General features: G+C 40.0%; 1 protein-coding gene across 3 annotated transcripts in view; it reads right to left on the bottom strand.

Moving 5' to 3' along the window:
• Positions 1–342: 342 nt before the first annotated feature.
• The window catches only part of cdyl (chromodomain protein, Y-like), a 39,219-nt gene continuing 21,068 nt past the window's right edge, over positions 343–18,493 (bottom strand). The window contains exons 7-11 of one of the 3 annotated variants that reach the window (XR_013933946.1): positions 16,396–16,568; positions 15,589–15,799; positions 14,506–14,649; positions 12,801–13,376; positions 343–860 (exon numbers count right to left, since the gene is read on the bottom strand). Coding sequence is in view for 2 of the 3 variants with exons in the window: in XM_080441028.1 (XP_080297154.1) it covers positions 1,146–1,304; positions 14,506–14,649; positions 15,589–15,799; positions 16,396–16,568 (687 nt within the window). In the remaining variant the exon portion in view is untranslated. Of the gene's footprint in view, positions 861–915; positions 1,305–12,030; positions 13,377–14,505; positions 14,650–15,588; positions 15,800–16,395; positions 16,569–18,493 lie in introns of those variants that run through there. The other 2 variants (XM_080441028.1, XM_080441027.1) reach the window with 2 other exon arrangements.

Here is an 18,493-nt window from a genome sequence, read left to right as displayed (position 1 = left end):
AGTCAAACACTGTGGGAGGCCCAACCCAAGACACAGCTAGGAAGGGAAAGAGCAGTGGTGGAAAAAGTACTCACATTTTTTATTTAAGTAAAAGTATCAATACGGCAATATAGAAATACTCTGTTACAAGTGAAAGTCCGGAATTCAAAATGTACTTTTATAAAAGTACAAAGGTGTTGTAAAAAAATGTACTTTAAGTACCAAAAGTAAAAGTACTCATTATGCAGAACGTCCCGTTTCAAGTTTTCAAATGTATAGAAATCTTTTGAAAATAGCTGATCTACAAGCTCACAATGTGTTGCGAGTGTGTTGTGAGCTTGTAGATCGGCTATTTTCAAAAGCCCAAAATGCATATAAGGCTGAAGTGGTTAATGTATGTTTTGAAATAATAATCAAAATCTACAAAGTAACTAGTAACTCAAGTTTTCAAATAATTGTAGTGGAGTAAAAGTACAACATTTGCCTCTGAGATGTAGTGGAGTAGAAGTGAAAGTATTGGAAATAAGAAATCCTCAAGTAAAGTACAAATACCTCAAAATTGTACTTAAGTGCATGTACTTAGTTACTTTCCACCACTGGGAAAGAGGTGCACCTACGTAGACACACTGCGGTTAAAAAACTGACCCCCCAAGTCAGCAAATCACCAGAGTGAGTTTATTATTTTAGACAGAATGTTTTATATTAGAACATCTTTTACAGCTTAGCTACAAATATGAAAATACAGTGTGAGGATTTGATATGAACCATATAATACATGTGACTTCAGTTCATAACAGTTCTGTGAAACCGAGACCCTTCTGTCTCATTGCATGGATTCAAACCCGCAACCTCTCAGTTACGGGCCACATGTTGAGCCTCACCTGGGAAGCCAGATGTTACTCGTGAAAACCTAAATAAACGGAAATAATGCTGCCTTGCCCAAGAGTTGTACGTGCTGCTGTGGGGTTTCATTCCCCAGACCGTAGCTGTAGTGACGCGGGTCAAAGTTCACAGGAAGTGACACTTCTGGGTTTTTCCCGCCGGGATACACTGGACAGGAAGTGAGCCTGTGGCTGGGTCCAGTCGAACCGTATGAGAACTTCCAGTTTTTCAAATTAAAAGCTGCCGATCTTGCGGGTGCTGCATGATAACGTCCTGTTTTCAAATTAAAAGCCGTCGATCTTCTTCTGCAGGTACTTGAGGATGGAGTCCGTTCCCTGGGAAGAACCCCAGATTCTTTTTAGGGCTTCGCACTCTCGCTCGTTGGCTTGCTCGAGGGCACTTCGGCTGGTGTTTCGCATCAGAGCTTTGGACTCTCGCAGCACCTGAAGGACAAGAAGTACAACCATTTTTTAAATGAAGTATACACTTAAATATAGCCTAGGTATTTCCCTCTAAAATACTTAGGCGGTAATTTTAAAGTCTACTCAGGCTTTTGTGTGCGCCCCAGACAGTTTTTAAGTTGATTGGTTCAATAGATATTTGGTATTCATTTTACCAGACAAACCCATTGTAACTTCAATCTATATTTTAAACATATGTCCCTGCTGCTGGTGGCAGATATTGTCCTTCTAATGAACGTTAGACTCATTGAAAACGCATGTCTCGTCAAAAACTTCAAATAATGACCCATATATAGACCACAATGGACCCTTTGCTAAGCCCCACCCACTCCACTCTGTGACTGGTGGTGCGAAGTTAGTCACACTCAGGCCTGGCAGCGCCTGGCAAGCTCTGCTTCTCACCCATTGACTTGCATGTTAAATGATGGCTTTTCCCCTTAAAAATAATCGATCATTTCAGGAGCAAGAGCTTCAAAATCTCTTCTAAATCTAGTCAACAAGGCCTGCAGTAGGCTATGCACTGGACAAATGTGCATGACATTATTTCAATAAACTAAAAACATGGGAAATGTTAGAGGGAGTAATAGCCATGGATACACGACGGTCGACTGTCACGACCGTCATGGATGAACTTCAACCTGGTGTTTGCACTTTCTCCATTTATGGCCCATACATCTACATAAACGTTCATATTTCAAATATAAAGTGCTTATCCCATGGCCATGGATGTTACATTTATGTGCGGGCTCTCAGAAGTACCCGTATCATCCGTATTGTTCAATAAAAAGCATTTTAATCTGATCGGTGGCCATTTTCTCCATTATGCTTTCAACAGCGTGACCCTATGGTTGGTAGGTGTATTATACTCTGATACATTATAACTCTATGAGAAAATGTCCACCGATCGGATTAAAATGCTTTTTATTGAACATTACAGAATATACGGGTACTTTTGAGAGTCCCGTGCATAATTGTAACATCCGTGGCCATAGGGTAAGCAATTTTTATTTGAAATCTGAACGTTTATATAGATGTACGGACCGTAAATGGAGAAAGTACAAACACCAGGTTGAAGTTGATCCATGACTGTAATAGGAGTTGTCATGCACCGCAGGGTAAGACTACAGTAGCAGTTAATAAATAGACGAACAAATGAATTAATATACTTTAACGTGCGGAATCCGAAACAGGCAGCGCTGTGATTCTGCATTTTGTTACGATTACGGTGATTAGTATTATTGACACCACCTGGGCAAGTGAGTCGTGTAACTTTCCCGACGTTAAGCTGTGTGTGTGTTCAACAACACAGCCATGCAGACTTGCAGTTTAATCGCAGATTTCAGCTTGGGAAAAGAACCCTCCAACGGTTTTGGGTACGTGGAATCGGTTGCTGGTTCATAGTCACCATTGCGTTATCGTGGTATTCCTATTCTTGCTATTATGTTGCAAATGATTGTGTGTGTGCGGGCGAAATAACATTGACAGCTATGGCAGGTGACGAAAGCTTGCCAGACCTATGCCAGGCTAATAGCGATTGCTAAACTGGCATTGGACAATCGCTTTTGGGGTGGGGTTTAGCGAAGGGTCCATTGCCCGTGTTTGGGGGAGGGAAGCTAGACGGGGAGGGTGATAATGGTTATTGCATGTAATCCTATGGGTTAGGGTTAGGAAAAAAGGAGTGAAAAGCAAAAAAAAAAGGAAATCTACTATTCTATAAACACTGGATTGACTCAGGTTCTCAGAGTAACCATTGTACCCGTTTGTCTGTCTGTCTGCGTTCTTTTAAGCCCATATATGGAGTTCCGTGTCTAAGACGTCAAATTGATAACATCAGTGTACTCCATGTATGGTCAGGTTTATCAATATTTATTTTAGATCCGCTGATCTGTCGTGTCCACGCCGATACAGAGCTGAGTTTAGAGTCAGTCGGTGCCATTATGGGCATGCCCATAAATGAGTATAGGGATAGGATTGGTGGGTTGTGGACAACCAAATCTCCAAATATGCATATATATGGGCGTATCGGTTGGATCAGCAGACGTGGACAACCAACTATCTCACCGAATCGATTTTGCACATTTATAGTAGGATTAGAAATGCAATTCCTAAAAATATACTTGTGGTAAAAAACGTGCCGGGATACTTCCAAAAATGTCAAATCTGTACAAATGGAAGCTGGTCCCGACTCCTCTATGTGCTGTTTGTTTGGTCGGAGAGGACACAGAATTTATGTTAGTTTCATGTAAAGGTTTGGACAACTTTTCATGTCTCAGTTCAATGTGGAATCTATAGTGAAATTGTCAAATATCATTGTGGGTCTCAACACGCGCTACAGAGGAAGATATGTGTAAATCTAATACTAACAATAGCAAAACTGTCCATCTTTAAAACTTGAATGAGAAAAAAAGATGACCACTAAAGGTTTTATACAGACAGGTTGTCTATTTTTGAACGGATCTTCTGTTTTATGAGATTGATGGAAATGAAACCTGGGCAGATATTTTGTGGTTACTGGACTAAATATTTTTTTATAATGAAGATTTTCCTATTTTTCTATGTATATATTTCTATTTGTACAATGTGTATGTAGGTAGGCTATTGTATGTATATGTATGTAACATGAATATACCCCATGCTACTTTGATGTCTCTGCGTTGATGTTTCTGCTTTACAAAAGACATTTTGTAAAGAAAAAAGAAAAGCTGAAAAAAAATACAGTATGTCTGCATGTTATTGTAAAGATTTTGATGTAGGCCTGGCTTAAAATACACTAAATGTATTTAGTAATGAATAAATAAACTGTGTTTATTTTTGGTGGTAGCAGAAATCAATAATACACATGTTAATTCAATGTCAGTGTACAGGACAATGTGCTAGACAAGTAACGTAACAATACATGAGTACAGTAAATGGAACAACTCATCTGATGGTTAGGTCCATAGGATCTGATCTGATCCTATAGTCTTGATGGACGAGGTAACATTCTGAGTTTCTAACTCAGAATAGACAACCTAGTTGTCATTGGTGGATTTATTATTTACTCTGTTGCTGTCATGGCTGCCAGTTCCCACCTGATGTCGTGTGGGAGTTCTGACTGCTCCAGACCATACTGAATAACTGCTAGCTTACATAACATCTTCAAACCAGGATTCAAGTCTAGCATGTAAAGGTCACTGGGTTTGTTTCTGTATCCTCTAAAGAGGATGATACGATCTCCCACCATGCAACAGGACATAAAACTCATCCGAAATGGGAGTTTCCCCTTGGGCTCAACCTTCTTCCAGGAGAAGGTCTCTGGATTAAATTTCCACAGATTGTTTAATCTCTGCTTCAAATGACTATTGTATCCACCAAATATGTACAGCTCTCCATTGTAGGTAAAGGCTGAATGACCCCAGCGTCCTTCTGGAAGAAGCTGTGCAGAAGGTCTGCTCTGCCAGCAGTTGGTCTCTGTGTAAAACACTCTGATGCTGTTGTCGTGGTGCGGATAGCCCCCAAATACACACATCTTTGTCCCAATGATGGTGGCAGAGTGATGTGATGAAACAGGTGGTGGAGTGCCTGTGGTGTTAATTAAAGACCAGACCATTGTGGCGGTGTCCAACTTGTAGATGTCATTAGTGTATCCAGTCAGCTGGTTGTATCCTCCATAGATATACATGACCTTCCCCAAGACACAGGCTGAGTGTTTCCTCCTCCCCTCTGGAACTGTCCCAGAAACACTGGGCCTTAACCATCTGTGGGTGTCGACATCAAATGCATAAAGTATGTTGGAGTCGTGCCCCCGGATTTTAACAAAGCCGCCACCTATCTCTACCTGAAAATTCACTACACCGCCCCAGATGTAGACGATATCTTCTATGAGCACAGCTGTGTGATCTACACAGTTGGAGGGAACCTCAGGTGGATGTTCTCCTCTTCCAGTTGTCACAGGAGGCAACTGAATCCAATGCAAAGACACTGTATTGAAGACATGCACTGCAATCTGGTCCCTGTCATTCAAGTTACAGTACCCTCCAAAGGAGTACAGATTGTGTTCCACTGCTACAGCAGCATCGTAGGATCTCTTTGTTCCTCTGTTCAGATCCAAGGTCCAGTGAAACATTATAGACAACAGCAACAAAGTGGATGAAAGTGAATTCTTCAAGTCTCCGTAAAACAATGCAGTGATGTTCCACATGCTAACACTTATATCGGTACAGCCACACAAACACAACTCCATATTTGGGCAAAACTAATATCATATTGATGTCATCAGTGCGGGACTCTTTATTTGGACAAGACAGGGATCTGACTGTCAGACATACTCTTATCTGATCTCATATTCTGGACGGAAGGCGTGTCTGAGGTTATAAATTCATCAAAACAACAACAACATAGTTGCAGTTGACAGTTATTTGGCCTGCTGGCAGCATGCACAAGAAATCTGACACGCATCATTATAGTGGTTTGGAAACTAGCTGCAGGACGGACGGACGGACAGACGGATGGACTGTTGGGTGGGTGTAAAGTTTAACATGATGTTTCATGTTGTCACAATCTGTACACTTCAAACTCGCCGTATCGGCAAGGACCCAAGGGAGTGATGAGCCAAGTGGGAAGTGGGTTGGATCATTGGAACTCCAGAACATGTATAAAACCCCATATATGGAGTACAGTGATGTGATCAATATGATGTCATAGATAGGCCTGTTACAATTATTACATAATCATCTAATCGCAATTATTTGAGATAATCGCAATTATTTTTGCATAATCGTCATAATCGTTTCCCCGTTGAAAAATGTTCAAACATTTTCAAATATAAAAAAAACAGAAATAGCTGATCTACAAGCTTACAACGCGTCAATCTTTAAATGTATAAAATTATTTGTATATTTAAGTTATTTGTCAAATCTGGTCTGTTTAATTCTTTATTACGAAGCCTAAAAGGCAAACAGATGTGTTCCAATGTTCGATGCCAAACACACAATGAAATCATTAATCGCAATTATTTTAGTGACAATTAATCGTTAACTTAAATTTGTATTGCATTTCCCCCCCCCCCCAAATAAGTAATACTAATATTATCACTTAGGCTACTTGGGAACGATGCAAGTTGGAAATGCATGCCCCACCCAGAACCTTGGTATAATTGCCTAGAGGGTGGGTGGGTCGACCGTGGACCACGGACGTCACAAACGTAACGTGAACTTGCGACGCACAGCCTTCGACCCCAATCCGCCATGACAACAGTCACACCAGGGGCCACGTGTGGCCCCCAAGGGCCCCTGCTGCTATGTTCCTGCACCTTATGTCTAACCTCATGTACATACTGTACCAGCCGGAGTATGCTGTGTGTGTATATGCAGATTATCTTTTATTTTTGCATCTCCTTGACATGTATCTTTCTCTGCCGTTTTCTTTTCTTTTCTCCTGGCTCTCCCTGTTCCCCATCCTTCTTTTCTTTTCTCTTTTTGAAAAAAACAAAAAGCGATGGAGCTTGCACGAAAACAAATTTCACCTACTTCTTTACCAGTGGTGGAAAGTAACTAAGTACATGTACTCAAGTACTGTACTTAAGTACCATTTTGAGGAATTTTTACTTTACTGGAGTATTTCCATTTGTCTATACCTTTACTTCTACTCCACTACATCTCAGAGACAAATATTGTACTTTTAACTCCACTACAATTATTTGAAAACTTCAGTTACTAGTTACTTTGTAGATTTTGATTATTATTACAAAACATGCATTAACCACTTCAGCCCTATGTAAACTTTGACTATTTGAAGATAGCCGATCACAAGCTCAAAACTTTTGTACTTTTACTTGAGGACATTTTGAAATTTTGAATTCCTTAATTTTTCTAGTCAAACCTTCTTTTAATTGTAATATCCGAACACATTTTCTAATATGGAATATTTGTTACCAGCTAGTGGTGTAAAGTACATTTACTCAAGTACTGTACTACAATTTTGAGGTATTTTTTACTTTACTGGAGTATTTCCAATTTTCAGTACTTTTACTTCTACTCCACTACATCTCAGAGGCAAATATTATACTTTTATTCCACTACAATTATTTAAAAACTTTAGTTACTAGTTACTTTATAGATCTACTTCAACCCTATATTTCGGCCATTTGAAAATAGCCGATCTACAAGGTCACAATGCGTCGTGATGCGACGCATTGTGAACTTGTAGATCGGCTATTTTCAAAATATTTTAATACATTTTATACATTTGAAAGCTTGTGAAATGGGACATTCTGCATAATGAGTACTTTCTACTTTTGGTACTTTAAGTACATTTTGATACCAATACTTTTGTACTTTTACTCAAGTAAATTTAACATTTCCGGACTTTTACTTGTAACAGAGTATTTCTACATGATATAAATGCATGTAGCAGAGTTTCAGCATCTGCATTGTTTGCATTGGGCCAACCAGCGAAGAGGGAGCTATGATGAGAGAGGTAATGGGAGAGCGCCCCCCCTACAGTGAGCTGTCAGTGACCACCGAATATCTACAGATGTTATCTACAAACACACGTTTTTGGTATCGTCTTTTGGCAAATTTGCAGGTTCTGAACTGAATTTAGAGAAAATGAAGCAATCTGTGTTGGTTGCTGGATATTTAGGTGAGAATAAATTGGTGGAATAAAGTGGCCAACTGACCCTGTAAAATCACTTGGTATTTATTTTGAGTACAACAAACATTCAAATGAGATAAACAAATGGAACGAGAAAATCAAGAATATAGAGAATATGCTAAATTTATGGAAACAAGACATCTCACTTTAAATGGTAAAGTAACTATTCTGAAACAGCTGATTACAGCAAAAATAAATATGTACTGAGCAATTAATTGTGAGTGATTTGCCACAGTGAGATTGAAAACTTATTTTTTCCTTTCTTTGGTCTGAAAGAGGGATCCAATTAAAAGATCAGATATCATTGTAGCTTATGAGACAGTGGATATACACATGTTAGATATTCAATCTCACATAGAAGCACTTCATGCTGGTTGGATGATGCATTATGGACCAATCATCAGGAGACAGGACGTTTTTACCTAAACCAGTGAGAGGATATTGCAAGTGGGTCCCCAAATAATTGGCAAAACACTACGATATTAATGATAGTATAACATTAATATAAAAAATAAATGGTATGGTAAATGGCATTTTCACTTCATTGTGATACCGATAAATAAGAACTTAAAAGTATACTATGTTCTATTGATCCCAGCCTGAACACAACCATTTGTTTAAATCGTTAAAATAAACATGTTCTGAAAATGCAAACGCTTTCAAGGTGGTCAAGTAAAGTTCCCAGACTGGGGAAAGACGTTCTTATATAAAACAAATAATAATAAAAAAAAACAGCGGCCGGATTTAACAGGAATTCCTACTTTCTATCAAGGTGTCAATCTTGGCTGGCCCCCTGTTGAATACCCATAGAGCGAAAACATAAAGTGGATCAGGTCAGTTGAAGGTGTACGCATCATTGTGTCATTTTTAGATATCTTTGGGCTATTCAAAAATAGCAGATATACAAGCTCATAGTGTGGCACCGCGTGCCGCGCTATGAGCTTGTAGATCTGCTATTTTTTTTGAAAAACAGTGAAAATGTGTCCAAATCTTATATATATATATTTTAAGCGAAAATATGTAACTGTCAAATGTCTCAACAAATGTCTTCATTATACTGAAAAACTACTGTTCAGTGGTGCTCAAACCTTTTCTTGTCAAGGACCCACAAAATTATATTTTTGGCCGCCGATCCTCATCAAAATATGTTGTTCCAGGGACCCCCAGAAGCAAACATTTGAGTTAAAATGTTCGCTTAAAAAAAAAGAAAAAAAGAATAGATCTTCACAAAATGTTCAAGCTCATAGCGGAACAAACGAGACGCCTTTCGACAACGCCACCGACATTTCACGACCAAAAAAGAGGTTGAAAACATTTTGACTTCATGGAAATGAGCAGCGACCAGATTCGAGCGACCCCAAATCGATGGCCAGTCAGATGGCATAAGTGTTTATGAAGTTGATCTTATTTATTTATACTGAATATAGATACTCGTACGAGTCGCGACTTGATTAAAATGGACTGACAGCTCCCCGCGATGACCCCCAGGGGTCCTTGAGGGGGGGGGGGTTCCCCAGCAAAAGTAGTTCATACACCATCACAATCATTTTAACCACTTTATGCATTTGTTGGCTATTAAAAAAATAGCAGATGTACAAGCTCACAGCAAGTCACTTTGTGCCGCGCTGCGAGCTTGTACTATTTTTGATCATTTCAGAAAAATATCGAAAATGTTTGGAAAGTTTTTAATAATCTTGCATTTTATTTTTCATACATCTTCTCTTCTGGGGGTCCCTGGCATAAAACCTTTTCAGATAGGGGTCTGTGGCCAAATACATATCAATTTGGGGGTCCTTGACATGAAAAGGTTTGAGAAACAGTGAAATAGAGAAACTGTCATTGTCCTCAGAACCACCAGTAGAACACGACTGCACCGCACTACACCCTATCAGCACACCTGTCACAATTATTACATCACCTGGTCACAATTAGTAGAGATAATTGCAGTTATTGCGGTTTTGCATAATCAACAGAAGCCGTTTCCATTCACATGTATGAATTCATCTGTTGAAAATGTTATCATACATTTTCAAATATAACGGAAATGGATCTACAGGTCACGATGAGACACAATTAAGAAATATGGACTAGTTTGGCCATTTATTTTGATTATTGGCAGCCGGTCATTGTCAGACATTTTTAAAGTATTTTTAAGTTACTAGAGGTTCGGGCCACTACCCTCACACCTTTATCACACCGCCGGTCCGACTGATAGCCATATGGAGATCTCTGCATCTGTCAGTCCTTGTCCCTTTTAACACATTGACTGCCAGAGTTTATTCATAATGTACTCACCCCTGTGCCAGCAATTTGCGTGTTTTTTAATTTTGTAATTTTTCATTCAAATAAATTCTCTGATTATGGTGTTAAGCACATACGACAGTTCCACCAGTAGAGAGCAGCAAATCCACACATTGATCACCTCGCTCGCCCCCTCCCAAACAGGTCCACGTCATATCCGGTCATTCACAGGATGTTATGTTTTCGACAGTCCCTGATCCGCTGATCGGCCTGAAAACGATGTGATACACTACGACGATGACTGTTAGTCACCCGGACCAAAGAAAATAGAAGTTGAGCTGTCAGTTCGTTTTTCATACCGTGTGAAAAACCGTGTTTTTCCTTATTCTGGCCGAAAATGCCCGGAGAAAAACAATGTGACCCGGATTTTTTTTTTTTTTTTTACATCCGGCTCCGGGTGAGTGCGACGTAAGTGGAAAACGAAAGTGTTGATGAGAAATAAACAGAGCCGTGCGATCACAGATTAAACAATGAAAATTCAAAAGAACGCATCAATGCGTTCTTTTGAATGCTGGCACTCAAGCGATGGATTTGAAAGAACGCATCGATGAGATCTTGGCAATCAATGTGTTAAGTCCATATATATGGAGATCCCTGATGTCATCAGTATATGCCCATATATGGGCATGCCCCCTTTTGTGCCCATATATCTCTGCTCTCGGGCAGAAACCAGCCAACTCCAAAATGTACATTTTTCAGGAAATAAACAACAAAAAACAAAAAGCGGAGTTAGGTTTTGTTCATCATTGATAAGAACAGCTGAAAGGACCTCCAAGCTCACAATGAGGTAGGAGGTCAAAAGGGGGTGGAGCCTCGAGTTAGCAAAACCAGCTAACTCCACCCCCCTTTGGTGGAGTTAGCTGGTTTAGCAGAACGTTTGATAGAATGGAGTTAGCTGGTTTTGTCAGAAGCACTTTTTAATACTTTTCATTGGTACAATATTCTTTTTTACCAACACTAGGACGTAAAGGGTGTTCAATGTCATTCACATGGAAAAAAATGCAAAAGCGTCAAAATGGTTTCTGCCCGAGAGCAGCGATATGGAGCTGACTGATTTGTTGGTGCCTGATGCCATGACGACACATTGAGGTTAGACGACACAATCAACATGTGGGCGTAACTGCATTGGAAACTCCTTTGGTATTGGCTGTTAGTGCTGCACGATTCTTGCTCAAATGTGAATCACGATTTTCCTCCATAAGAATTGAGATCACGATTCTCACACGATTCTCACACAATTATCTTATAATATAAAAAATATTAAAGCAAAAATAAATAAAAATAAAATGTAATTGAAAAAAAAAATCGTCATAATTTAAAATCGAGATCGCATAGGTGTCTGAATCGAGATCACGATCTTTTTTCGATTAATCGTGCAGCACTAATTGGCTGAGTCATGGTGACGTGAGCCGGTCAGAGGTCCGCCCGCCTGCCGGCCTGTCCTCCCTTAAAGGGATAGTTCACCCCAAAAAAATACGTTTTTTCTATCGATTAGTCACCCCATGGAGACTTGAAATCATGGACTCAATTTTTTTTGGTTGCATTCCTAAGCCAATAATTTGATGACCAGCGGATCGGTAGGCAGCGGTTCCGGTAGGAGACACAAAGGAGACTCTTTGTGTCTCCTACCGGAACCACTGCCGGTCATCAAATTATCATGCTCCCACAGGTCACAGACAAGGTCAGAGAGAGAAGGATGAGGCTGACTGGAGAGTCAAACTGACACTGTGGGAGGCCCAACCCAAGACACAGCTAGGAAGGGAAAGAGCAGTGGTGGAAAAAGTACTAACATTTTTTATTTAAGTAAAAGTATCAATACGGCAATATAGAAATACTCTGTTACAAGTGAAAGTCCGGAATTCAAAATGTACTTGAATAAAAGTACAAAGGTGTTGGTGTCAAAATGTACTTTAAGTACCAAAAGTAAAAGTACTCATTATGCAGAACGTCCCGTTTCAAGTTTTCAAATGTATACAAATCTTTTGAAAATAGCCGATCTACAAGCTCACAATGTGTTGCGAGTGTGTTACATCGCAACGCATCAAAATGTATATAGGGCTGAAGTGGTTAATGTATGTTTTGAAATAATAATCAAAATCTACAGTAACTAGTAACTCAAGTTTTCAAATAATTGTAGTGGAGTAAAAGTACAATATTTGCCTCTGAGATGTAGTGGAGTAGAAGTGAAAGTATCGGAAATAAAATACTCAAGTAAAGTACAAATACCTCAAAATTGTATTTAAGTACATACTTAGTTACTTTCCACCACTGGGAAAGAGGTGCACCTACGTAGACACACTGCGGTTAAGAAACTGACCCCCCAAGTCAGCAAATCACCAGAGTGAGTTTATTATTTTAGACAGAATGTTCTATATTAGAAAATCTTTTACAGCTTAGCTACAAATATGAAAATACAGTGTGAGGTTTTGATATGAACCATATAATACATGTGACTTCAGTTCATAACAGTTCTGTGAAACCGAGACCCTTCTGTCTCATTCAAACCCGCAACCTTTCAGTTACGGGCCACATGTTGAGCCTCACCTGGGAAGCCAGATGTTACTTGTGAAAACCTAAATAAACCGAAATAAAATGAACTTGCGACAAGCAGTGATTCAGAAACTAAGAAACGTTTGAAAACGCACAGTCAGTTTTCTACATGTGGAAGAGAAATTAAATCTGTACTAAAAGTCACTTTTGCCTCCGTTGTTGTGAGTCAGCAACTTGTCTTCAGCCAAGTTTGCTGCCTTGCCCAACAGTTGTACGTGCTGCTGTGGGGTTTCATTCCCCAGACTGTAGCTGTAGTGACGCGGGTCAAAGTTCACAGGAAGTGACACTTCTGGGTTTGTCCCTGGACAGGAAGTGAGCCTGTGGCTGGGTCCAGTCGAACCGCATGAGAACTTCCCGTTTTCAAATTAAAAGCCGTCGATCTTGCGGGTGCTGCAACGTCCTGTTTTCAAATTAAAAGCCGTCGATCTTCTTCTGCAGGTACTTGAGGATGGAGTCCGTTCCCTGGGAAGAACCCCAGATTCTTTTTAGGGCTTCGCACTCTCGCTCGTTTGCTTGCTCGAGGGCACTTCGGCTGGTGTTTCGCATCAGAGCTTTGGACTCTCGCAGCACCTGGAGGACAAGAAGTAGAACCATTTTTTAAATGAAGTATACACTTAAATATAGCCTAGGTATTTCCCTCTAAAACACTTAGGCGGTCATTTTAATGTCTACTCAGGCTTTTGTGTGCGCCCCGGACAGTTTTTAAGTTGATTGGTTCAATAGATATTTGGTATTCATTATACCAGACAAACCCATTGTAACTTCAATCTAGATTTTAAACATATGTCCCTGCTGCTGGTGACAGATATTGTCCTTCTAATGAATGTTAGACATTGAAAATACGCGTCCCTGCTTCTGATGACTGATATTGTCCTTCTAATGAATGTTAGACTCATTGAAAACGCATGTCTCGTCAAAAAACGTCAAATAATGACCCATATATCGACCACAATTAGAAGCCTTTCGGTCTGTAGCTCCCAGACCTTCACAGGTGCTGAGAGCTGCAGCGTCCGTGGGCATTTTTAAGAACCACTTAAAAACACTTCTGTTTAGACGAGCATTTGCGGAGTGTCCTTGGATTGTATCTTCTTTGTGTGTAATGTGTCTGCTGTTTCTGTTTCTGAGTTTAACTGTAGTTTGTGTGTCTGTTGTTTTTAATTCTTTGAATTGCTGTGCTTTTATCCCCATTGTATGTACAGCACTTTGTGAGTTCCTATAAGTGCTATATAAATAAAATGTACTTACTTACACACCAATACATGGGTCATGCTTAGGCCTGTCACAATTATTACATAAATCGCCTAATTACAATTATTATTATTTGAGATAATCGCAAATATATGCGATATATATATATATATATATATATATATATATATATATATATATATATTAATATATAGCAGATCTAAAAGCTCACAACGCGTCAGAACGCAACGTGTTGTGAGCTTGTAGATCTGTTATTTCCACTATTTAAAAAGAATAAGTTATTTATCATATCTGCCCTGTCCAATTTTTGTTTACAAATCCTAAATGTAAATCCTAAATGTAATTTGTATTCATATGTTTCAATGTTCAATGCCAAAATTAAATCATTAATCGCAATTATTTGCATGACAATTAATCGTCAAGTAAAATGTTATGATGGTGTTGCGCTCTAAAGAATGTAATAAAATGGATGGATGGATGGATGACTTACGAGTGAGTTACAGGCGCAAAGTTCTCGGATGCGGAGCATGACCTCCTGTGTGAAGGTGGCGGGCCACAGAACCTGCGACACCAGGCCCTTAAGACACGCCTCCTGAGCCGTCAACTTCCTGCCGCTCAGCAGCATCTCATTAGCCTGCAGAGGTAATGTGTACAAGTGGTTTTCAAAGTGGGGTCCGGGGACCCCCAGGGGTCCTTGAGGGGGTTCCAGGGGGTCCCCAGCTAAATGTGTTAATATATCAAAATGAGTTTAACCACTTTGAACACTAGATACATCTACAAGCTCACAACGCGTCGCAATGAGACCCACTTTGAGCTTGTAGATCTGCAATTTCCGGAAAATGGCAGATCTAGATTTTTAGACAACACAAATGCATGGGGGGTCCCTGACGCAAAATCTTCAGATCGGGGTCAGCGGCCAAATACACATTCATTTGGGGGTCTTTGATCTGAAAAAGTTATAGGTATAAGTGATAGTTCTTGTTTGACCCATTAAAACCGGGAACGCATCTGTGTAACCACTTTAACCATTATTTTATACTTTGGCTATTTAAAAATAGCAGATCTACAAGCTCGCGCTATGAGCTTGTAGATCTGCTATTTTTTTTTAATCTTGAAGATTGACTATACATATTTTTAAAACGAACATTTTTAACTCAAATCTTTGCTTCTGGGAACAACATATTTTGAGATGGGGGTCCGCGGCCAAATACATATACTTTTGGGTGTCCTTGACATGCAAACGTTTGAAAACCACTAATCATAGCAACATAAAGTTTTTTTTCAAAAAACATAGGATTTAGAAGACATTTGTAGAATCCCCAGAAGCAAAGATTTCAGTTAAAAATGTTCGCTTTAAAAAAATATATATTCAAAGATTTGCACAACTTTTCAAGATAAAAAAAAAATATCCAAATAAATCTAAAATGACTCGGATGCGTTCCCGGTCTTAATGGGTTAAAGATTAAAGTTGTATTTTGTCATAGTAATCGTGTGTCGGCAATGGGCGGCAGACCTAAGAACCGGAACCGGCTGCGCGGCAATAATATCTATCAGTAATAGCTGTGGAACTCACCGAGGCGAGGCCCATGATTTTGGGGAAGGTGAAGGTCGAACAGGCGTCGGGGGTCTGTCCGTACGTAGTGTAAGGAGTCTGGAACCAAGCCTTCTCATTGGCCCACACCACGTCACACAGAGGCAAGATGGCCGCCCCCAGGCCCACCGCTGGCCCGTTGACCGCCGCTATGATGGGCTTCTTAAACTGGATGAACGTGTTGACAAACGTCCTGAGAGAGAGAACACACACACACACACGCACACACACACACACTCTCATATGAGTTATTAACGTCTTAAAGTGTCTATAGAATAATCACATAACCATGAGTCCAAATATGAGACGTGTTTTGTTATAATTTGATTTGAGTGAAACGTCAACAATTGTGTCTCTGTATGGAATCCGAGCTAGATGTGTTTTTCTCATAACATAGATTTTTTAGAAATTACACTAGAGGGCACTCTTCCCTAAACTATGGATGATCCCTCGTCTCTGAGAGAATCATAGAAGCAGAGATGACGTCATCTCAAAACCAAAACTATTAAGTACAAATCAGGCTTTTGTCTGATTTATGGCTCACTTGGGTAACCGATCTACAAGTTCACAACGCGTTAGATCGTGATCCATTGTGAGCTTCACCTGAGCTTGTAAATCGAATGGCTATTCGGTGCGGGCAGAAATTGAGAACTCTAATATGGGCATACAATAGACACAGACTGACACACTGATAAAGACATTTGGGGATTTAGGGCTGAGGGAACATAAGGCTGAGGGAACTTGAGTACGCTCTCATTTATAGCACACACGCGCACACACACACGGTACCTGATGGTTTCAGCCATTTTCAGTCCCTCTCTCTTCCTGTCGTCAGTGAGTCGTCTGATGAAATAGAGGAAGTCCAGCCCGTGGCAGAAATAGGAGCCCACAGCTCCCAGTACGACCAGTTTACTGTCGTCGCTGGCTGCTGTGGCCATGGCACTCTGGATCTCCTTCATCACCTGAAACAAACATGTACACATGCATACAGTTTGTATGTGTAGCTTCATCACCTATAGCAGTGGTTTTCAACCTTTTTCATGCCAAGGACCCCTAAATTGATATACATTTGGCCGCTGACCCCCATCTGAAAATGTTGTGAGCCAGGGACCCCCCAGAAGCAAAGAGTTAAAAATGTTCGCTTTAAAAAATATCGATATATTGAAAGATTTGCACATATTTTCAAGATTTTTGAATAGCCAAAGCTAAGTGGTTACAATGATTGTGACACTATGTTAACTAATTTAGCTGGGGACCCCCTGGATTTGCATACGTTTTCACGATTTTTCAAAAATAGCAGATCTACAAGCTCATTGAGCTTGTAGATCTGCTATTTTTGAAAAGCCAAAATAAAAAATATGGTTAAAGTGATTGTGACACTATATTAACTAATTTTGCCGGGGACCCCCTGGTATCCCTCCATGGACCCCTGGGGGTCCCCGGACCCCACTTTGAGAACCAAGGCTCTAGGGACTCAACCTTTTCTGGATCAGGGCCCGCTTGAAAATCTGGAAAGCATTCGCGGGGGTGGGCCCCAGAGCACGTTTATTTTAATGATAAATCAATCGATTGTGTTCCAGCTTGGATCACTGGAACTGGACGTAGTATAGTACATTGGTTCTCAAAGTGGGGTCTGGGGACCCCCAGGGGTCCTAGGGGGGGTTCCAGGGGGTCCCCAGCCAAATTTGTTAATATAGCATCATAATAATTTTAACCACTTTAACCGTTTATATTTTGGCTATTCAAAAATAGCAGATATACAAGCTCATAGCGCGGCCGAGCTATGAGCTTGTAGATCTGCTATTTTTGAAAAATCGTGAAAATTTGTGCAAACCTTTGAATATATATATATATATATATATATATATATATATATATTATTATTTTTTTAAGCGAACATTTGTAACTCCAATATTTGCTTCTGGGGGTCCTTGGAACAAAATATTTTGAGATGGGGGTCCGGCCAAATGACATTTTGGGGGTCCTTGACATGAAAAGGTTTGATGTCAAGGTTTACTTTGAGTAGGGGTACCACAATGAAAAGCTCATTTCCAAGGTTTCAAGGATTTAAAGTAAAACGATTGCATGACCTTTGAGTAAATTACGTCAGACTTCGGGTGCTCTATAGAAACAATACAACAGTACGTACAGTACAGGATGGCACTCTGAACCTCCTACATCACCCAAGACATGACAAACACACTTCTTACTACTTTTTTTAATAATGTGTGTTAGCACTACTACTGCACTTTGTTAAGTACTGTACAATACACTATGTTTTACTACTGCCTGATTGATTGAGTGAGTTGTATTTGTCTTGTTCCAAAAAGCTAAAGTACAAGGCAAAACAAATGACACAGGCCCCTTTTCCACCTAAAGAACTTTGGTTCTAGACCTCGTTCCGTTCTAGATTCTTGAAACCTTGGTGCTTTCACGGGAACTGGCCGCGAACCAGCTTGCGTTTCCACCAGTTTTAAGCAGCACCATTGTAATTGGGGGCCGACATAGCTGAATGGTTAGAGAGCCCCCCTGGGGAGCAGGGGTCCCCATGGGTTGGATTGAAGTCCTGGCCAGCAATGTGTGGAATATGACCGGTGTCCATTTGATTTCAAAGGGGAAATTCAATTGTAAATGGCAGCTAATGGCAAAAGTCTCCCTTTTCTTTTATAAAATTATTTTTCGCTTGCTTTTACGATTGTTTATATCTCATCTGCATCATCCAACCTGTAGAATAGCGACATGCCCACTTTGGTCAGGGCAAGAAAAAACGAGTAAAAAACAAGTATTTTTTGGTTTCAGTTCCAAACCAACTTTTAGGGTTCTGAAGTAATCTGAACCAATTCATTTTCAGTGGAAACACTCTGAACTGGTTCAAAATCATGCAGGG

This window comes from Gymnoscopelus braueri (genome assembly GCF_963280865.1).
Source record: "Gymnoscopelus braueri genome assembly, chromosome: 10".
Classification (NCBI taxonomy): domain Eukaryota; kingdom Metazoa; phylum Chordata; class Actinopteri; order Myctophiformes; family Myctophidae; genus Gymnoscopelus; species Gymnoscopelus braueri.
This window is presented reverse-complemented; position numbering and strand designations above follow the sequence as displayed.